Genomic DNA, 23,161 nt, shown 5'->3' on the forward strand with positions numbered 1-23,161 from the left:
GATCAAGGAAAACCCTATCTGCCAATGACTTATCATATCCCCTCCTGGCTCTTCATAGCTCTCTTTTTAGGTCTTTCCTAGCTAGCTTGTACCTCTGAAGTGCCCTAACAGCCTTCACGTCTCATCCTAATATAAGCCGCCTTCTTCCTCTTGACAAGAGTTTCAACTTTTTTCGTAAACCACAGCTCCTTCACTCGACCACTTCCTGCCTCCAGGTACATATGTACCAAGGACACGCAGTAGCTGTTCCTTGAATAAGCTCCATCTTTCAATTGTGCCCATCCCCTGCAATTTCCTTCCCCATCCCACGCATCTCTTATCTTGCCTAATCGCATCATAATTGCCTTTCCCCCAGCTATTCCTTCACTTGCTGTATATACGTATCCCTTTCAATCACTAAAGTAAACATATCCGCATTGTGGACACTATCACCAAAGTACTCACCTACCTCCATATCTAACATGTGGCCAGGTTCATTACCCAGTACCAAATCCAATGTGGCCTTGCCCCTTGTTGCATTGTTTAGATACTGTATCAGGAAGTTCTGCTGCACACATTGGACAAAAACTTACCCATTTACATTAGTATTTCCAGTCAATATTTGGAAAGTTAAAGATCCCCATAAAAACTACTTACTTACTCTCGCTCCTATTCAAAATTATCTTTGCTATCCTTCCGTCTACATGTCTGGAACTATATGGAGGCTTGTACAAAACTCCCAATAGGGTGATTTCTTCTTTCCTGTTTCTAACCACGACCCATACTACCTCAGTAGATGAGTCGTCAAACTCCTCTGCCATCATAATACTCTACTTGACTAACAATGCCACACCTCCCCCTCTTTTACCATTTTTGTTCTTACTGGAGCATATAATTCTTGGAACCTGCAACAACCATTCCTGTCCCTGCTGTAACCATGTCTCCGAAATGGCCGCAATATCAAAGTCCCAGGTAACAACCCATGCTGCAAATTCACTCATCTTATTCCAGATGCTCCTGGCGGTGAAGTTGACTTGTTGAGCCAAGTGGCCTGTTTCCACTCTGTAGGGATTATGTGATTCTACTGAATAGTCGAGCAGACTCCATCTTTCTTTCTTGTGATTTAGTCCCCAGGCTCTGGAACTTTCATCTCCAAACTGCTCAACCTTCTTACAAGGAGCAGCACAGTGGCTCAGTGGTTAGCACTGCTGCCTCACAGCGCCAGGGTCCCAGGTTCAATTCCAAACTTGGGCACCTGTCTGTGTGGAGTTTGCACATTCTCCCCGTGGCTGTGTGGATTTCCCCTGGGTGCTCCAGTTTTGTCCCACAGTCCAAAGATGTGCAGGTTAGGTGGATTGGCCATGCTAAATTGCCCATAGTGTTAGGTGCATTAGTTAGAGGGAAATGGGTCTGGGTGGGTTATTCTTCGGAGAGTCAGTGTGGACTTGTTGGGCCAAAGGCCCTGTTTCCACACTGTAGGAACTAAACTAATTTTTTTAAAACCAAGGGTCTGGCATTCTATTCCAATATCTCCCTCCTTGGATTGGTGTTAATTTGGTCTAATTATATTCCTGCTGTGTCTTTGGTCTTTCACTGCATTGAAGGTCTTATCAAATCCCACAACTGTTGTGACGGAGAAGGTAGATGTTAGGCTAACGGAAAAGACATCAAGCTAAGTTTCAAATGATGCGGGTGGGGGTCGGAAAGGACATGAAAGATGTGAATTTGATCAACATCCCCCCACCCTACTTGTGCCACATTTTAATACAGCATAAATCAGTGCTTGTTGGAAGTGAAGACAAGGGAAAGTAAACGTATGGATAAGACTGTCATCTGCAGTGAAGTGATTTACAACAGTCAAACTGGACTGGGAGGAGATTATATAATCAAACCCAACTCAGGGCAACCTCGAGACCCCAGTTATAGCAAGAACTGAGCTTTGTCAAAGAAAAGGCAGAGGGACAGAGCTGGCAAGGTTTGAGGGACTCATTGAGAGAATGACAGGACTAGCCAGGCCAGGCATTTCTGAATACTGAGGTAAACTATTTGTCTTTACAATGTACTGGGTTTTGAAGGACCATTTTCTTACAATAGTGTAAACCTGCATGCAAACACAATTCTGATGTCTTCCAGCAGATGATAAATGCTTTGAAACCTGTCTCTAGTTTTCCTAATTACAATCTCCATAAGCTCAGGATTCTAGTATAGGTTAAACTGTCTCTGGAATGTAAACAAAGAAAAGATGGCAATAAAGAGAAACACCGCACCATTTCTGGATTCCACTCAAACTGCCAAGAAACAGGGTACACTTTGGGGAATTTGTAACTTGCAGCTGTTAAAAGATGTGATTTTGTTCTTTATATATTCATTACATATTGTTGTAGCAGACATTTAACACTCAAACTTCACCTTGAGGAGATGAAACAGTATCTTCTGATGTTCATGTGGTAGAGGTACATCTGTCATGCTGTAACTATGCATCTATAGATTTTGAAGATTCTGATCAGTGACAGTATATCAAAACAGTTCCAAATCAGGCTGGTGGGCGATATGAATGAAATCTAAGCTCCTGCCATTCCCATGTGGCAGCTACTCCCCTACTCAAGTGGTGGAGGCTGCAGGTTTGACAGAAGCTGTCAGAGAGGACCCTCGAGGCCCATTAGTGTATCTTTTCAATGTCACTGGTGAGTGAGTAAATGATTTGCACTCATTCACCACCTTAAATAATGAGGTGGTTTTGCATTGGATGATGTGGAGCTTCTGGAGTGTTGAAGCTGCACCAATCCAGGCAAGTGGAAAGTTGCACTCCTGACTTGTGCCTTGTAACAAATGGTGGACAGACTTTAGGAAGTCTTGAGTTGAGATAGGAAAAAGTGAGGTCTGCAGATGCTGGAGATCAAAGTTGAAACTTTATTGCTGGAACAGCACAGCAGGTCAGGCAGCATCCAGGGAACAGGAGATTCGACGTTTCGGGCACAGGCCCTTCTTCAGGAATGAGCAGAGAGTGTTCAGCAGGAGAAGATAAAAGGTAGGGAGGAGGGACTTGGAGGAGGGGCGTTGGAAATGTGATAGGTGGAAAGAGGTCAAGGTGAGGGTGATAGGTCGGAGTAGGATGGAGGCGGAGAGGTCAAGAAGAAGACTGCAGGTCAGGAAGGTGGTGCCGGGCTGGAGGGATCCGGCTGAGACAAGGTGGGCGGAGGGGGGATGAAGAACCTGGTGAAGTCCAAGTTCATCCCCTGCGGTTGGAGGGTTCCCAGTCGGAAGATAAGACGCTCCTCCTCCGACCGTCGGGTTGTTGTGGTTTGGCGGTGGATGAGTCCAATGATCTGCATATCCTCGGTGGAGTGGGAGGGGGAGTTGAAATGCTGTGCTACAGGTTGGTTCGTCCGGGTGGCCCGTCCGGGTGGCCCAGAGGTGCTCTCTGAATCGCTCCACAAGTAGGCGGCCTGTTTCCCCAATATAGAGGAGGCCACACCGGCTGCAGCGAATGCAGTAGATGATGTGGGTGGAGGTGCAGGTGAATCTGTGCCGGATATGGAAGTTTCCTTTGGGGCCTTGGAGAGAAGTGAGGGGGGAGGTGTGGGCGCAAGTGTTGCACCTCCTGCGGTTGCAAGGGAAGGTGCCGGGAGTGGAGGTTGGGTCGGTGGGGGGTGTGGATCTGACGAGGGAGTCGCGGAGGGAGTGGTCTCTACGGAAAGCTGATAGGGGAGGGGAGGGAAATATATCCTTGGTGCTGGGGTCTGTTTGGAGGTGGCGGAAGTGACGGCGGATGATGCGCTGTACATGGAGATTGGTGGGGTGGTAGGTGAGGACCAGTGGGGTTCTGTCCTGGTGGCGGTTGGAGGGGCGGGGCTCAAGGGCGGAGGAGCGGGAAGTGGAGGAGATGCGGTGGAGGGCACCGTCGACCACGTCAGGGGGGAAATTGCGGTCCTTGAAGAAGGAGGCCATCTGTGTTGTACGTATTTTGAACTGGTCCTCCTGGAAGCAGATGCGGCGGAGACGAAGGAATTGGGAGAATGGGATGGCGTTTTTACAGGGGGCAGGATGGGAGGAGGTGTAGTCCAGGTAGCTGTGGGAGTCGGTTGGTTTGTAGTAGATGTCCGTGTTGATTCGGTCGCCTGAGATAGAAACAGAAAGGTCTAGGAAGGGGAGGGAGGAGTCCGAGACTGTCCAGGTGAATTTGAGGTCGGGGTGGAAGGTGTTAGTGTAGTGGATGAACTGTTCAACCTCCTCGTGGGAGCACGAGGTAGCGCCGATACAGTCATCAATGTAGCGAAGGAAAAGATGGGGGGTGGGGCCAGTGTAGTTGCGGAAGATGGATTGTTCCACATACCCTACGAAGAGGCAGGCATAGCTGGGGCCCATGCGGATGCCCATGGCTACTCCTTTTGTTTGGAGAAAGTGGGAGGATTGGAAAGAAAAGTTGTTCAGGGTGAGGACCAGTTCGGTCAGTCGAAGGAGGGTGTCGGTGGAAGGGTACTGGGTGGTACGGCGGGAAAGGAAGAAGCGGAGTGCTTTGAGTCCTTCGTGATGGGGGATGGAGGTGTACAGGGACTGGATGTCCATGGTGAAGATGAGGCGTTGGGGACCGGGGAAGCGGAAATCCTGGAGGAGGTGGAGGGCGTGGGTGGTGTCACGAACGTAGGTGGGGAGTTCTTGGACTAATGGGGACAGGACCGTGTCGAGGTATGCCGAGATGAGTTCGGTTGGGCAGGAGCAGGCTGAGACGATGGGTCGTCCGGGGCAGTCAGGTTTGTGGATTTTGGGCAGGAGGTAGAAACGGGCGGTGCGGGGTTGTGGGACTATGAGGTTGGAGGCGGTGGATGGGAGGTCCCCTGAGGTGATGAGGTTATGGATGGTCTGGGAGATGATGGTTTGGTGGTGGGGGGTGGGGTCATGGTCAAGGGGACGGTAGGAGGAGGTATCTGCGAGCTGGCGTTTGGCCTCAGCGGTGTAAAGGTCAGTGCGCCAAACTACTACTGCGCCCCCCTTGTCAGCTGGTTTGATGGTGAGTTGAGATAGCCATGGTATAATTTCGAGACTTTAGGCAGTGATGTTCCACAGAACTTGGTGATGGCTCAGTTATGTTGTTATCATTGATTATAGGAGGACATGCTTAGGTTCTTTTTTTTGGGAGAAGTCATTGATTGTCATTTTCTCTGGTGTATGCAGTATCTGCCATTTATCAACCCAAGCCTGAATGTCATCTGTGTCTTGCTATTTGGTCTGAATTTGCTGAAGTGGACCATAATTTTTCTCATTGTCCATGTGATTCAGTTATTTTTGCACTGCAGCTACTGAAAATGTGAGCTGGTTGTATTATTAATAAAATATATGGGACCTTGGTGAATGACATGGCCAACAGTTTGTTTCCTTAACCACTAGTTAAAGACAGAGAAGAAAATATTTCTTTCATCATGAAATAATTTCTATTTGTGATCAAAGTCAATCATTTAAAAACAAACTCGAGTTTTTTGTAAGATCAGCAGGACTAGCCTTCTCCAAAATAAAGGAAACTCTTAATTATCGACACATTTCAAGTCCATAAGACACAGTGGTCCATTAAAATTACAGTTCTGAAATGCCCTACTGCTCTGTCCTTTTTAATTGCAATTTTCAATGCCAATACTGGAAATGGATCAAGTCTTAGATTTGGGTCTCATCTACAGGTTTAAAAGTCACCTGAGAAACCTCAACCCTGCATTGGTGCAAGGCATCATTCCGTTGTCTCGTGGTCAAGATTGACCATTTTTCACTGACACCTGTTCTGTAAGCATCTTCTTCTCCCTGAATATTAACACTGTTAATAGTCTTCTGTAGATGAGATAAATAGACCTACATTGATATGTAAATTTACGAGTTTTAGTTAATTTGTAAGTAAAAGGATGTTGGAATGAAGAGGCACAATTAGGACCACTGTTGGAGGGAGTTGAAAACCAACACAGACAGCTTGGTACAGAAATTCAGATTTCTTAGGAATATCAACTGACCCCATTGTTTCATTAATCTAAACAGCCCGAGGAAAACTCAATGGGATAAAGGTACTTGAAAATTGTGAATTGTTGAAAATCCAATTTGCAAGTTCATATTTACTAGCCATCCTCCATATTCTTGCAATATGACCACAACACATGCCAAGAATCTATGTTAAACATGTCAAGTCTGACAGCTCCCAACTGTTCAAAACTTCACACCGCTTGCAAATTTCGCAATTATGCTCTGTATTGCGATCCACGTCAAAAGCATCCAGCAAAAACTCCAAGGCTGGGTCCCGAGTGCTGAGACAGCTGCGTTAATCTGTGTCCTTCTGTAATTCTCTTTCTACATTCTTCCTACTAATTGATGGATATATAGCCTGAGCAATGTAATTTGGCTGTTTTTATTCCTTAACTCCAGCTCTTACCCTCTATGTCATCTCCATTAATACAGACCACAACAGTTATCTGTTTACCTTCGGTATATTTTGCAGCTGCCTAGTGGTATCCTTGGCCCGACTACTTACGCAAGACAACACATCATCCTGGATTTAGAAACTCTTATCTATTCCCCTAACTTTTAAGTAGTCTTGGGGAGTTGGCAACAGTGGTAGCTAATGTCTTATTTACAACCCTACATCCATAAATTCATTATCGTGAGACGAAACGTAGATGAAGGATTTTTTAATTCCGTCTTGCTTATGATTAAACCTTTTCGAGTATTGAAAAATTAATTGCCTTCAAATTAAATCCAAATATAATCATGAAGTTGTAGAAGCGTAGGTAAATTTTTAATGCCACCGGCTGCAGCTGGCCAAAATAAAATCCTTCCTTGAATATTCGAACAAATTTCCATTAAACGTGGTGGTTTCACCTCGTCCCGGGTGATTGCAATTTGGCAGATGCGAAACCTTCCCTGTGTTAGAATTCAAGACGGTCGCAAAATCCTCTAATTGGCATCAACAGAACAGTCACATTCCTTGTGTCCGGGGATGGTGGGGGTGGGGGCGGGGAGGGCAGGAGTGCGCAGGCGCCTTTCGATAACATTCCAAAGTTTGCCCACCGTTGTCCCGCCTACCTGTTTTTCGTATACGACAATGTGAATTCGGGAAATCCTGTTAATTGGTCAGTCGAGGGTTCAATCAGGCAGGGTTTAAGAAGCCCTGCCCCTGAACGTAGGCTCTCTGGGTATTTGTCAGTTTGAGTGTTGCATGGTCTTTCCGAAAGGAACGGGAGGTGCGGAAGGTGGATTATTGTACAGAATAACGGCGGATTCAGGTTCCGCGTGCGCCCGCTTCTGAGCCTCATCCTTATCCTGCATTGTAGGAGCCCGCAGGCGCGGGGCGGGTGCGATGAGACAAGGTATTAAAGCTTTCGAATTCATCTGAGGCCGACAGGATCGTAATGGAGACGGGCCCGTCCTGTCATTCTCTCAATAAGTCCCTCAAACCTGTCTGACCTACCGCTTCTGTTCCTCTGCCTTTTCTTTGAGAAAGCTGGATTCTTGCTATCACTAGGGTCTCGAGACTGCCCTGGGTCGGGTTTAATTACAGCATTTGATCTCCCAGCCCAGTTTGACTGCTGTCAGTCACTTCACTGCGGATGACAGTCTCATTCATGCGTTTACTTTCCCTTGTGTTCACTTCCAACGAGCTTATTTATGCTGCAATAAAACGTCGCGCGAGGAGGGGGGGGAGAGGCTGATCAAGTTTGCACCTTTTATGTCCTTTCCGATCCCGCCCGCATCATTTGAAAACTTAGCTTAATGCCTTTTTATCCATAAACCTTTTCCGTCACGACAGTTGTGGATTTAAACAAGACTTTCAACTCGGTGAAATACCAAAGACATGGCAGAAATATAATCAGATCAAATTGACACCAATCCAATGAGGGAGATATTGGGTTAGAATACCAGACTCTTTCTTTTAGAAAAGTTGTAAGAAGGTTGAGCAGTTTGGAGGTGAAAGTTCCAGAGCCTGGGGCCTAGATCACAAGAGGAAAAAAATGGAGTCTGCTCTACTATTCAGGTGAATCATAATTCCTAGTGTGGAAACAGGCCATTTGACCCAACAAGTCCACACCAACTCTCTGAAGACTATCCTACTAGACTCAAACAAAGCAGGTAAACACCAAAAACGTTTACACATTGCAACTCAGAACTTGAGATATCAAGACTATACAAATAGTTAATTGCAGGGCAATTATGCAAACATGGGAAGAATCGAACCCTGATCCTATTACTTTACATTTCCCCTGTCTAATGGACCTACCCTACATATTCCAGAACACTATGGGCAATTTAGCATGGGATCAGGGTTCGATTCTTCCCATGTTTGCGTGGGTTTCCTCCAGGTGCTCCAGTTTCCTCCCACAATCCAAAGTGCAGGTCTGGTGACTTAGCCATGCTAAATTGTCCATAGTGTTCAGGGATATGTTGGTTTGGAGCATTAGTCAGGGTAAATGTATGTCAATAGGGTAGGGGAATGGGACTGGGTGACTTACTGTTTGGAGGATCGGTGTGGATTTGTTGGGCCAAATGGCCTTTTAAGGGTGATGCCTGAAATGTTGATTTCTCCTGCTCCTTGGATGCTGCCTGACCTGCTGTGCTTTTGCAGCACCACACTCTTGACTCTAATCTCCAGCATCTGCATTCCTTACTTTCTCCTAGTTGAGTTTAACCCCACTACAAAGCCTTTTCCAATGCTGTCTACCTTGAAGAAATTTTCTCACTACAAGAAACTTGGAGTCTCTCTCTCAGTGCACCCTCCAGAAAAAATCCCCTTCCCTGAAGCAGACTCGCTACCAGCGCCACATTCCTGATGAAGGGCTTATACCCAAAACGTAAATTCTCCTGCTGCTCAGATGCTGTGCTTTTCTAGCACCACATTCTCCACTCTTTGATTACTGTGGAGTCATGAGGAAAATTTCAGGGTGTTTGCAAACTAAATGAGTAATTTTGAAGTATGTACTTTCTGTGAAAAAAGTAGGTGCAAGATGTCCAATGACTTCCTTTGAATCCCTAGATTCTCTGCATTTTGGAACTGGTGCCTATGATCACTGCTGAAGTCATCGTAGTTGAGAATAAAATGCTGATTTTATTCTCAACACTATGGGCAATTTAGCATGGGATCAGGGTTTGATTCTTCCCATGTTTGCATAATTGCCCTGCAATTAACTATTTGTATAGTCTTGATATCTCAAGTTCTGATTGCAATGTGTAAACGTTTTTGGTGTTTACCTGCTTTGTTTGAACTTTAGTTTTGCAACATGAACCTGAAAATGCGAAAGGCAATGTAATGTGAAAGATGCTAAGCTTCATTGCAGTGCAGAATTTGACATTTTTCAATTTGTTTTATAGATTTTAATGAAATTGCTGAGCCTGAGTTTCTCAATTGCCTGAAGTGTATAAGAAAGAAAATATATTTATGGAACCAAATCTTCAGGATACCTGTGAGGCTGATACAGAAGAAGCACAAAAAACGGCTGTGTCTATCGAAGCTGGTCAAACCCCTGCAAGATCAACAGCCCACATAAGTAATGATGGATTGGGACCTTCAACCAGTGATTTTCACATGGGGAACCCTGCTGAGAGCGATGTATGTTTAGATAAAGAAGCCATTTATGTATCTGGCTTCATTGAAAAAGACCATGACAGTTTAAAGTTAATTGGCTGTACTAACAAGAATTCTTCCTTTATATCTGCAGCATCCGTACAAGTTTCTCAACCAGTGGTTGATATTAAAACATCAGGGCGAGCAGCAACTAATGACAAAAGTCCACAAAAAAGCAAAAGACTACTTGTCTCTGACCTAAAATTAACAACTGATCTTTTTACTACAGATGTGATAGTGTCTGCAGATAAAAGCCATCAAATGTTTGATACAACCCTTTTACAGCAAAGTGCTAACATTAATAAGGAGAAATCTAAATCTGCAAATCACAGTTTACAATCTGCAGAGTGTCATTCCACTGTGAGTAAGAGTAGTGTCGTATGTCCCGCAATTGCTTCAAAAGATACCAGTCTCCATCCCAACACGCTGGTAGTTTCAGAGCAGCATACTTGTGAGGTAGAAGGCCAACAGAGAAAAGGGGGAGAAGATTCGCTAATTAATCACTTAAAACATTCTGCTGCAGATGAGAATGCTGTAACTTTGAGTGAGTCTGGAATCAAGATTTGTCTCACTCCTGATCCATTACTTGTACAGCAAAATGCAGACAAAAGACAGCAGCTGTACAAAAAAGAACAAAATAATCTGACGGATAATCCAGGAGTGGACCTTTGTGATATATCTGTGAATGGTTGTCCTGGTGAAACAGATGCTCATCCTGTGAACATCCCTAAGAAACGAGGAAGAAAGCCTAAAATTGCAGTGGTTGCAATTGCAAAAGGAATTCCCAGTCATGGCAACACTGAAAATAGTGGTGGCCCAGAAATGGGAAATCTTGAACCAGTGCTGATTACAAAGAAACAAGCAAGAAAACTTAAAAATACAAAAGCACTGTCTCTTGAAGGAACAGTGTCACAAACATCAAAAGGAGATTGTGATGTTGTGAGTGATGACAAATTTGAATTGAGAGCTCCTCAACCAGCCAATATCCCAAAGAAAAGAGGAAGAAAACCTAAGAATGCAAAAATAACATCAATGGGAAGAGTAGTGCCGCACATGCCATCAAAACAGATTTGTGATGATGCTAAAAATGATAGTAACAATGAGATGGGAATTCATGAACCAGTGAAGATCGTGACAAAACGAGGAAGAAAACCTAAGAATGCAAAAATAACATCAATTGAAAGAGTAGTGCAGCAAATGCCATCAAAGCAGATTTGTGATGATGCTATAAATAATAACAATGAGATGGGAATTCGTGAACCGGTGAAGATCCTGACAAAACGAGGAAGAAGACCTAAAAATGCAAAAGTAGTGTCTGCTGAAAGAGTGCTGCAGCAGACTCCAAAGGCTGGTGGTGATATTTCTGAAAACAGTGATGTCATAGAGATTGATGCTCTACCACCAATGCAGATACCTAAGAAGAAAGGAAGAAAACCTAAAAATAAGATGGTGTCCCAAGAAGAGAGTACAGATACCCATGGGCTCTTGAAGCCAATCGTCCAGAGATTATTGGAAGAGAGCAGTGCTGAGAATGAACTAACAGCAAGTGGTCGACCAAAAAGGAGGGCGGCCAGAGCGTAAGGAACTAATCTTATTGGTTATGCATAGGTGCTTGAATTGTAGCTTTAGGCAAGACTCCCTAACAGGAGTGGATTATCACACCTCCAGTCTCAACACAGAGACTGAGACATTAAAATCAGTGTACATTAAGCATGAAACTACTATAAAGTGTATGATTGGTTCTATATTTATTTCTAAATGGTCTGATGAGTGTAGTGAAGTTTCCATGGTCTGAAGAAAGGTCACTGGACCTGCAACGTTAACTGACTTCTCTCCACAGATGCTGCCAGACCTGCTGAGCTTTCCCAGAACTTTGTTTGTTTTTCTATGGTCTAGTGCGTTCTCCTTGCATAATAATGGTTGGCAGAAACACTAAGCTATGAATGGAATATGATTGAATATGGAATGGAACATAGTCGACACGTTGATATATGAAAGATCGCTGCCATGTAGAATTAGAACATGGCTATGCTCATTGTGCACCATACAATGTGTCATGATCTGGGGCACAGTGCTGAGGGAGGAATAAGAGACGGCAAGGTTTCCTCAGAGCACTCTAATTAGGAAACAAATGTTGGGGAGATGTATGGAATATATAGTTTCCAAATTTGAATGATAAAGCAAATAGAGATGATAAGCTTGTCCCACTTTGCAGAATTTTCATCCCAATATAAATAAAATCATTAGAATATTGAGCAGCTTTTCATGGAGCATATAATAATTTCAGAAATAATTTGTTTTATTATGAAAAATCAGTAGTCTGATTCAAAACTGCAATTTTTCTATTTCTACCTTTGCACTCCTTGCCTACTATTTACATTTTCTCATCGGAAACTTACTTGTTCTGAACTTCAGTTGTAGTTTATTCTGCATTTTATTACAATTCTCCCAAAAGGAGAGAGAAAGAGACCTTGGAGTGCAGGTTCATAGCTCCTTGAAAGTGGAGTCGCAGGTGGCTAGGATAGTGAAGAAGGTGTTTGGTATGCTTTCTTTTATTGGTCAGAGTATTGAGTCCAGGAGTTGGGAGGTCATGTTGCGGCTGTACAGGACATTGGTTAGGCCACTGTTGGAATATTGCGTGCAATTCTGGTCTCCTTCCTAACAGAAAGATGTTGTGAAACTTGAAAGGTTCACAAAAGATGTACAAGGATGTTGCCACGGTTGGAGGATTTGAGCTATAGGGAAAGGCTGAAACATGCTGGGGCTGTTTTCCCTGGAGCGTCGGAGGCTGAGGGGTGACCTTGTAGAGGTTTACAAAATTGAGGGACATGGATAGGGTAAATATGCAAAGTTTTTTCCCTAGTCCAGAACTAGAGGGCATAAGTTTAGTGTGAGAGGGGAAAGATATAATAGAGACCTATGGGGCAACTTTTTCACACAGAGGGTGGTACGTGTATGGAATGAGGTGCCAGAGGAAGTGGTGGAGGCTGATACAATTGCAACATTTAAAAGGCATTTGGATGGGTATATGAATAGGAAGGGTTTGGAGGGATATGGCCGGGTGCTGGCAGGTGGGATTTGATTAGGTTGGGATATCTGGTCGGAGAAAGTGAGAACTGCAGATGCTGGAGATCAGAGCTGAAAATGTATTGCTGAAAAAGCGCAGCAGGTCAGGCAGCATCCAAGGAGCAAGAGAATCGACGTTTCGGGCATGAGCCCTTCTTCAGGAATGATTCCTGAAGAAGGGCTCATGCCCAAAACGGCGATCCTCCTACTCTTTGGATGCTGCCTGACCTGCGCATTTTCAGCTTGGGATATCTGGTCGGCATGGACGGGTTGGACTGAAGGGTCTGTTTCCATGCTGTACATCTCTATAACTATAACTGCTGTCTCTCGAAGTATGACATTTTGATCTGTCTTTAACTTGCTCAATCGCAGGTAGAGTAGCTGACTAAAGGGAGGCTGAACAAGCTGTACAATATCCTATTGATCACCTGTTCACAATACGTAGTGGAAGTTGAGAAAACATTTCCAGTCACACTTTTCACGAGCTAAAGCTGTCCAAATGGACTTCATAACCAATAAATTACTTTTGTAATATGGCCACTGTAATGCAGCCATTTTGCACACAGTAAGATCCCTCAAGTAGAGTGGAACATGTAACCTATTTGTAGTGTTAATCGAGAGATGCATATTGACCAGGCCACGGGATGTTCTTCTTTGAGTATCAGTATGGAATTCTTATGTCCGACTGAGCGGGCAGACTTGGTTTAACTTCTAATTAGAAATATGGTATCTTAGGTGTAGCACTCTCTCCATCCAAAGTGGATTGTGAGCCTGTATTGTGTACTCAAGTCCTCAAATAGAATGTCAAGCCAGTACGTGTGAATAGACTCTAGCAAGAATGCTCGCAACCAAGTCATGACTGATGACATGAGTAGCTCAAAATGAGTTGTGCTTGAGATTTTTTTGTTCTAATAGTGTTGAACCTTTTTCATCATGTGTTAAAAGAATCATAGAAATAAATAGGTTAACATAATTGGATTTGAAATAATAGGGCTTTAATGCATTTGACCCTTGAAAACACTAGACAGATAAATTTAATATATGTGCATTAAGAACCTATGTGATCTTGCTAATGACAAATTCTGTCCCTTAGATTTTCAGTTTTTTGTATATTTGGTACATGACCAGAAAATGGAAAGCTCTGTTATACAACAGATTTTGATGTTTTAAAATTTGTTTCTTGCTTTTCTATTAACTTACTATTCATGAACAGCCATTGTACTATTGATAATTAATGTTCCAGTAGTTGGGTTCAACATATACTGATCGTTCCAGTGACATATGCATCTCACAGAGGTGTTTCTAAAATTTTGAAATACTGCATTGGAGTGTCAACCTACATTTCATAGTCCAGAATATGGAGTAACATCTGTAATCCATCTTCTGAGTCAGTAGCAGGTGTTCTGGCAACTGACCCAAGGTTGATGCTGGTTCTTGGCACCTTTCGTGACTTCAAAACACCTCAGTGCATTTTATAAGCAATAACATACCTTTTGAAGTGCAGTCACAGTAACAATGTGGAAAATCTGGCAGCCATTTGATAACACAAGCATAAATATGATAATCAGATAATTGGCAAACTGCATCCAAAATTAGCTTGCAAACAAGAAGCAAAGGGTGATGGTAGAGGGATGTTTTTGGGATTGGAGGCCTGAGACTTGTACTGTACCACATGGATCCATGCTGGGATGCTTGCTGTTAGTTATGTCATTAACAATGTGAATGTGGAGGGTATAATCAGTAAGTTTGCAGATGACACAAAATTTGATGGCATTGTTGATAGTGAGAAGAATGGTCTCAGGCTGCAGTGTAATATTGATCAGCTGGTGAATCTGGCTGATCATGGAGTTTAGTGTCAATAATTATGAGGTGATGCATTCTGGGAAGGGGTCCTTGGGGAGTAAAGATCAACCTTGAGTAAAGATCAATTCATAGATACCGAAAGATGTCAGCACAGGTAGATAGGGTGATGAAGAAGGCATAGAGGATGCTCACCTTCATTAGCCAGACCATCGAATATTGGAGCAAGGAAGTCTTGTTACAACTTCATAAAACATTGGTTAGGTCACAGGTGGAATACTGAGTTCAGTTCTGGTTGTCACACTGTTAGAAGGATATGATTGCATTGGGGAGGGTGCAGAAGAGATTCACCAGGATGTTGTCTGGGATGAAACATTTCCGTTATGAGGATAGACTGGGTTTGTTTTTCCTGAAGAAGAGGAAACTGAGTGAAGATCTGATTGAGGTATACAAAACAATGACAGGCATAGAATAGAATTTTTTTTAAGAACCCCAACAGTATGGAAACAGGCTATTCAGCCCAACCAGTGTACACCGACCCTTCAAAGAGTAACCCACCCAGATCCTATTACTCTACATTTACCCCTGACTAATGCACCTAACGTACACATCCATGAACACTATGGGCAGTTAGTATGACTAACTCATCTAACCTGTGTATCTTTGAATTGAGACAGGAAACCCATGCAGACACTGGGAGAATGTGCAAACTCCACACAGGCAGTCGCCCGAGGCTGGAATCGAACCCGGGTCCCTGGCGCTGTGAGGCAGCAGTGTTCACCATTGAGCTACTGTGCTGCCCATAGAGTGAGAATCTCTTCCCCATGGCAGACATGTCTAAGATCAGAGGGCATAAGTTTTTAAAATGAAGAGCAAGTGATTTAGGAGAGATTTGACCCAGAGTGTGGTGTACATCTGGGAATTGCTGCTTGAAAGGGTGGGGTAGGCAGGAGCATTTGCAACATTAGAAGCATTTAATGATGAGCACAGTAATTTCTTCTATAGCGCAATAATTCCATTCCTGTGCGACCCTATGCTACACAAAAATCGTGCAATACAAATAACACCAAGTGTTGGTGATACTATAGCCAACACATGTCTTAAAGGTTTGCACTTTAGAAACAGAGTCCCCTATTAGTCAGTCACGTTACAGTGAATTTGCATTATAGCAGAATGACCTGCACTTAAAACGCAAGGGCATAGTACATTGTGGTCCAGGTGCAAGTAAATGGGATTACTGTAACTTTGTGGTTATTGGTTGGCATAGATCTGGTGGGCCAAAGGGTCTGTTTCAATGCTGTATTCCTTTATGATTCTATAATCTATTTTGTTAATGATTATTAAGAAATATTGGGTTGATATCAGGGGGAGTCTCCCATACACTGAGCATGGAACCTTATACAGCTAACGGCAAAATATTATAGATGCTGGTGATCTGAAGAAAAAACAAAATACGAGGGAAAAAAAATACACCAGTGGGTCTTTGCAGCATCTGCAGAGAACAAAAGTAAAATACAATGGGTGCTGGAAATATGAAATAAAAACAAAATGTTCTAATATTTTCTGATTTTATTCGTAGCACTTCATTGGAGTGTTAGCGTAAATTTCATGTGCAAGAATCTTGGATTGGTCTTTTGACTCGGTGATCGGAGTCATATCAACTGAACCAAGGTTATGCCAATTCTTAAACATAGGCCAAAGTTTGGCTACAATTTATAATTCATTTTAAAAATATGTTTTACATTTTTGATTCTTTTCTCTGTTCGTTGCAGGCAAACTGCAAACCCTGAATCTCTGAATTAGTTTCTTGGTTTTGTTCAGCTAGAAACAGAGTCTAGTGGGGAAGACAGTAGAGCAACAATGGCAGGAGTAGTTGAGTGTAAAAGAGAGAGCCTGTGAAGTAGCCAAGAGCACCGGGAAATCAGAAGATTAGGAAGACTACAAAAATAAACAGAGGATAACAAAGGGCGGCACGGTGGCACAGTGGTTAGCACTGCTGCCTCGCAGCGCCAGAGACCCGGGTTCAATTCCCGACTCAGGCGACTGACTGTGTGGAGTTTGCACGTTCTCCCCGTGTCTGCGTGGGTTTCCTCCGGGTGCTCCGGTTTCCTCCCACAGTCCAAAAGATGTGCAGGTTAGGTGAATTGGCCATACTAAATTGCCCGTAGTGTTAGGTAAGGGGTAAATGTAGGGGTATGGGTGGGTTTCGCTTCGGCGGGTCGGTGTGGACTTGTTGGGCCGAAGGGCCTGTTTCCACACTGTAATCTAATCTAATCTAAAAGAGAAAAATAAGGAAGTAGAGGATCAAGTATGAAATTAAGCTAGCCAGTAATATTAGAAATGATAGTAAAAGTTTCTTTCAATACATAAACAAATGAGAGGCAAAAGTAGAAATTGGGCCGCTCCAAATTGATGCAGGCAGGCTATTGATGGAAGATAAGGAAATAGTTGAAGAACTTATTAAATACTTTCTGTCCGTCTTCACGTTGGAAGACATGAGTAATATCCCAACAATTAAGGAGAGTCAAGGGGCAGAGTTGTCTATGGTAGCTATTACAAAAGAAAAAGTGCTACACAAGCTAAAAGGTCTAAAAATTGATAAATCTCCTAGCCTCTGGGCTACCTCCTAGAGTTCTGAGGGAGGTGGCTGAAGAAATAGCTGAGGCACTGGAGTCAGGGAGAGTCCCAGATGATTGGAAAATCACTGTTGTTATCCCCCTTGTTCAAGAAAGGATCAAGACAAAAGATGGAAAATTATAAGCCAATTAGCCTAACCTCGGTTGAAGGTAAAATTCTAGAATCCCTGCCGTTAAGAATGAGATTTCTAAATTCTTGTAAGTGCAGGGTCGGATTAGAACAAGTCAGCATGGATTTAGTAAGGGGAGGTTGTGCCTGACAAACCTGTTAGAATTCTTTGAAGAGGTAATAAGTAGCTTAGACCAGGGAAACTCAGTGGCTACTATCTATCTCAGCTTCCAAAAGGCCTTTGTTAAGGTGCCTCACAGGAGGCTGCTGAGCAAAGTGAGGGCCCATGGTGTTTGAGATGAGCAACTGGCATGGATTGAAGATTGGCTGTCTGGCAGAAGGCAGAGAGTTGGGACTAAAGGTTTTTTTTCGGAATGGCAGCTAGTGACAAGTGGTGTCCCGCAGGGTTCAGTATTGGGGCCGCAGCTGTTCACTCTATATTATTCTGGTGAAGTTCGCTGATGATATGAAGGTAGTTCTGAGGAGGTGGGGAGGCTGCAGAAAGATTTTGACAGTTTAGGAGAGTAGTCCGAGAAATGGCTGATGGAATTCAATGTGAGCAAATGCGAGGTCTTGCACTTTGGAAAAAAGAATACAGGCGTGGACTATTTTCTAACTGGTGAGAAAATTCATAAAGTCAAAGTACAAAGGGATCTGGGGGTGCCAGTCCAGGATTCTGTAAAGGTTGACTTGCGGGTTGAGTCTGTGGTTAAGAAAGTAAATGTAATATTGTCATTTATCTCAAGAAGGTTGGAATATAAAAGCAGCGATGTGCTACTGAGACTTTATGAAGCTCTGGTTAGGACCCATTTTGGGCCCCACATCTCAGGAAGGACATACTGGCACTGGAGCGTGCCCAGCGGCGATTCACACGGATGATGCCTGGAATGATAGGCCTAACATACGATGAACGGCTGAGGATCCTGGGATTGTATTCATTAGAGTTCAGAAGGTTGAGGAGCGATCTAATAGAAACTTACAAGATAATGCAGGGCTTAGAAAGGGTGGACGCTGGGAATTTATTTCCATCAGCCGGGGATACTGGGACCAGTGGGCACAGCCTTAGAATTAGGTCAATTTAGAATGGAATTGAAGAGACATTTCTTCAGCAGAGAGTGGTGGGCCTGTAGAATTCATTGCCACGGAGTGCAGTGGAGGCCGGGACATTAAATGTCTTCAAGGCAGAGATTGATAAATTAATCTTGCAAGGAATTGAGGGATACGGGGAGAATGCAGGTAAGTAGCGTTGAAATGCTCATCAGCCATGCAGCCATCATGGTGGAGTGGACTTGATGGGCCGAATGGCTTTCCTTCCACTCCTATGTCTTATGGTCCTGTAGTTCTTCTAAAAATATGATGTGTTAGCACTTTGTTTCTTAATGCAAACTGCATTAGCTGGGGATAGATGGAATGTTGTGGTTGCTTTTCTGCTTGAAGCTCTTATTGCTTAGCTTTTAAAGAATGGCTTTTTGGTGCAAGTCCCAGTTTTGATCTCACTTGAGCATTTTTATTCTCTTTCTTGCTTTTATCCTTTTGCGCCAAATGAGGTAGGTTCACTTGTGAAGCATAGTTGAGTCTACACCTGAATTTAAGTGAGAGTCCCGGATCGCAAACAAGAACCATTAGGTAGTGAAGAAACAGGAAGAAGGATTAGAAGACAGTGGAGAATCCCTTTGCAAGTTCATGAGTGTGACATGACAAAAAAAAGAGAAGAGACTAGAGGTGAAGAACTTGAAGAGGATAGGAAGTGCTATGAATGTATCATGCAGTTTTTGTAATTAGTGCTCACATGTTAATCAAGATATAAACGTGTGGGCTTTTCTTTGAATAGCACCATATAATATTTTCTGTTGGACAGGGCTTCAGTTTAATATCTATTCTGAAAGAGTGCAGTTGAGCCTCAGAACTATTGCAAAGGTTATGAGTCATATTCTGGAATGGAGCTTGAAGCCGCACCATTGCAAATTGCAAAATCAGAGTTTTACTATTAAACATAGGAGATAATTTATATTGAATTGGGGATAGGGTGTAGAATCAGAAGTCTAAGTCAGCAATGACAGAACAATTGCACAGGGAGCATGCAAGTTTGTTTAAATATTAAATTCAAAATGAGAGAAATTTAGTTTACTGCATACAGGAAGGAAAAATGACACTGCACAAGCTCCATGAATGGCAGCATTCTCGTCTGAGCCAGAATAGTGTGAATTCTAGCCCTACTTTGGATTGAAGTTGAAGATAGATTTTGAAAAAAAGCACTGATTTGTTTAGTACGTTATCATGTACTACTGAAGCTGTTCATAGTTACTGATTTATTCTTGCAGCCAATCGCTATGATGTAGTAAAGTGTGGCAATAAATCTTATAGTAAAATTCTGCAAATAACTAGGATAAATGTCCAATTATTTTGCTTCGATTGATGAACAAGTGTCAATTCCATAGTCTGTAAAGAATGCTGTGCGATTTTTTTTTTTTTTTAGCGTTCATCAGAACAGACAGTTTGGTCCTCACTATAACATCCCATCGGAAAACTGAAACATTTGACAATCTTGGCACTGCACTGAAATACTAAACTGGGTTGAAGTCCTAGAGTGTGCTCCACACTAATTTGACCTCAAAGTTCCTAATTAATATTAACTATGCCCAATCAAAACAGAACAGATTTCAGTAAAACCGTTAGAATTATAATCTCTAGTTGAAACAATGGAATACAAGTCATAAATTTAGTGCTTTTTACAAAGCACAAGGGACATATTTCAAGTTTTGGGAACAATTGCAGAGAATTATAAGCCAAAACCTGGTGCTAATTATGGGGAAAGACTGAAATAACTTGAACTTTTCAGCTAAGAAAGCAACAGAGAGACTGTTATTGATACATACTGAAAATAAATGTGCAGGAATTATCAACTTAAAAAATGATTCTTAAGTTAACCTGAAAAATAGGTCAAAAGACTACTGTGTCAAACTAGTTCACATTAATTCTATCTGTAATTTTGAAAATTACAGAGTGCTTTAGACATGAATTGGATTCTGCGGAGCGTAGGTGAAACTGTGGCATTGCCTAAGAAACAAAAACAGAAAATTACTGGAAAGGCTCAGCTGGTCTGGCAGCATCTGTGGAGAGAAATCAAAGCTAATGTTTCAGGTCCAGCACCCTTCTTTAGAACTGTTTGCATTAACTCTGATGTCTCTCCACGTCTGTTTTTGTTGGTGATTTTTCTTTCAGTTTTTTTTTCATTTAAGAAACACTTGTAGATTCTTTTAATCAACCTGTTCAGAAATGTTATGACACAGATTTGGAGCAGGTGGGATTTGAACTCTGGCCCAGAGGCAGGGACATTGCCTTGTAAGTATTTTCAATCAACCTGCTCAGACATGTTATAGCACCTCCAGGGCAGTGAGACTTGAATTCAGACTTCCTGGTTCCAAGGTAAGATGAAAACACTGTCTGTCTGTTTTTCCTACCCTCCCTCCATGTGTAAATAGTAATGCTTACTTTGGCTCATCTCTCTTTCCCAACCAAAGATCTCATAGTTTTTTTGAACAAGTTATTTCATGTTATTTCATGACATTAGTGTCTTGAGTTTAACTTAAAGTACAGCATGTTATGCTACTTAACCAATTTATTTTCTTGGATCACTTAATGTTGTATATTAAGATTTAGTTTCAGGTATCTGAAACTACTTGCAAAAGCTGCACAGATGATTGACTGTTTGAGACACCTCAACTCTGCTTGATATTAGCCCGGATGACCATCACGTAGTTGAGATTAGCAACTTGTGTGAAAGGATTAACACATTCATACTATGTTGTTCAACAGTGTAGCATACTTTTGGTGCTTTTTGGTGTCCTGCAATCATTTTTGTGTCTGGATATCTGTATATTTTGTTAATTGTAGTCTACTTCCTTTAGAAGACATTACAGCATTTAATAATTTTGTCTTTTGTTTGACCTTTTCCCAAAATGATACGTTATTTTTTTAAAAACCTACATTATAGATATTGAACATGTGGCATAATTTGTTGGATGGGAGTAAGTGGAAGAGTTTCACTCTTGAGTGTCATGTATGATAAGTTGTTTCAATGTGAGAAATATTATAATTTAACATCTTCATGTGTGTAGTTATTAAGTTTCATTGTCTTTTCTTTCAGTGCCTTACTTTACCTACATGAAATAGTAGAGCAAATAAAATCACCTTCTTATAAGGTAGATGATGTGGCTGGCAATATAAATGATAGTGAGCCAGACCATTCTCTGGATCAAACGTTGTTTCAACCTCCATCTTCCCCGAAACGAAGAAAAGGAAGGAAGAGGCAGAAGATCAGTGATGTTTTTGATGACCTGTCAGATGACAAAGATTTTGTGATCTCAGATGAAATAACTGATGACGAAGAGGTTGAGGATGAAGAACTTAATGAAGTTGAACCATCCAGTGATGTTTCTGAGTCTGACCTAGATGACTTTCAAGATGGCGAAGGTCAGAAACAAAGAAGGAGTCCGATAAATGTAAGTTATTTTATATATAGTTCACCTCTGTAGTCATCTGAGTGTCAATTATGTAGTCACTTAGAATGCTCTATTCTGAGTATGGAGCAGAATTTCCAGAATTGCTTCAATTGTTTATTTTAATGATTGAAACATCAGCAATTCTAAATTGAAAATTAGTATTTATTTGTTCAGTGGTACAAGCATAGGCGCAATTTAGATTACTTGCCAAACATAAGTGTGGGCAGCAGTTAAAATTGCCCTGCTGATCTATTGCTCACGTCCTGAGAAGACGCTGCTGCTTTCATAAAATCATAAAAAATAGGAACAGGAATAGGCATTTCAGTGCCTCATGGCTGCTTCACCGTTTAATATAATCAGGGCTGATCCCATCTCATCCTCAACTCCTCTGCTGCCTGCTTTCCATAACCCTTTAACCCATTACTAATTAAAAATATGTCTACCACCTCCTAAATTTATTCCGGTATCCACTGAACTCTAGAGTAGTAAATTCCACAGATTCACAACATTTTAATTGTAGTAATTTCTCTTCATCTCTGTTTTAAATCTGCCATCCTTTAGCAAAATAATGATTGCCTTGCAAGGTGAAACATCTGCTTTACATCTACTTTGTAAATCCCCGTTAGCATTTCGTATATTTCAATTAGATCTCTTCTTATATTTCTAAACTCGAAGTGTAGGCTTAAACTGCTCAATCTCTACTCATAAGACAAGCCTTTCATCCGTGGAATTAAACTAGTGAGCCTTCTCTGAACTGTCTCCAGTACAATTACATCCGTCAATTTTAACTTGTCCTTTGAGTTGGTAGCAAGAATCCTAAATTTAGGATTAAGCAGGTTTAAATATGCAGATATGGTCTGATGACACTTCATTGGTTTTCCCGTATTATAATTTTAACTCTGACCTTAGTGTGGATGATGTTGACTTTCTCACCAGCAGAGCTGAAAAATGTGTTGCTGGAAAAGTGCAGCAGGTCAGGCAGCATCCAAGGAGCAGGAGAATCGACGTTTCGGGCATAAGCACTTCTTCAGGAATGACGAAGGTGTGCCAAGCAGGCGAAGATAAAAGTTAGGGAGGAGGGACTTGGGGGAGGGGCCTTGGGAATGTGATAGGTGGAAGGAGGTTAAGGTGAGGGTGATAGGCCGGAGAGGGGGTGGGGGCGGAGAGGTCGGGAAGAAAATTGCAGGTCAACAAGGCGGTGCTGAGTTCGAGGGTTGGGACTTAGATAAGGTGGGGGGGGAGAGGAAATGAGGAAGCTGGAGAAATCTGCATTTATCCCTTGTGGTTGGGGGGTTCCTAGGCGGAAGATGAGGCACTCTTCTTCCAGGCATCGTGTTACAAAGGTCTGGCGATGGAGGAGGCCAAGGACCTGCATGTCCTTGGCGGAGTGGGAGGGGGAGTTAAAGTGTTCAGCCACAGGGCGGTTGGGTTGGTTGGTGCGGATGTCCCAGAGGTGTGCTCTGAAACATTCCGCAAGAAGGCG

The 23,161-nt window shown here is 42.6% G+C and overlaps 1 protein-coding gene across 1 annotated transcript in view; it reads left to right on the forward strand.

Moving 5' to 3' along the window:
• Window positions 1-6,704: 6,704 nt before the first annotated feature.
• gtf3c2 (general transcription factor IIIC, polypeptide 2, beta) overlaps window positions 6,705-23,161 on the forward strand; it is a 141,425-nt gene continuing 124,968 nt past the window's right edge. The window contains exons 1-3 of the mRNA XM_043682113.2: window positions 6,705-7,316; window positions 9,313-11,142; window positions 21,324-21,678. Coding sequence (XP_043538048.1) covers window positions 9,380-11,142; window positions 21,324-21,678 — 2,118 coding nt within the window. The 5' untranslated portion in view covers window positions 6,705-7,316; window positions 9,313-9,379. The remainder of the gene's footprint in view (window positions 7,317-9,312; window positions 11,143-21,323; window positions 21,679-23,161) is intronic.

Source organism: Chiloscyllium plagiosum, unplaced genomic scaffold (genome assembly GCF_037043375.1).
Source record: "Chiloscyllium plagiosum isolate Xiang-an unplaced genomic scaffold, Cpla_swu_hap1 HiC_scaffold_3, whole genome shotgun sequence".
NCBI lineage: Eukaryota > Metazoa > Chordata > Chondrichthyes > Orectolobiformes > Hemiscylliidae > Chiloscyllium > Chiloscyllium plagiosum.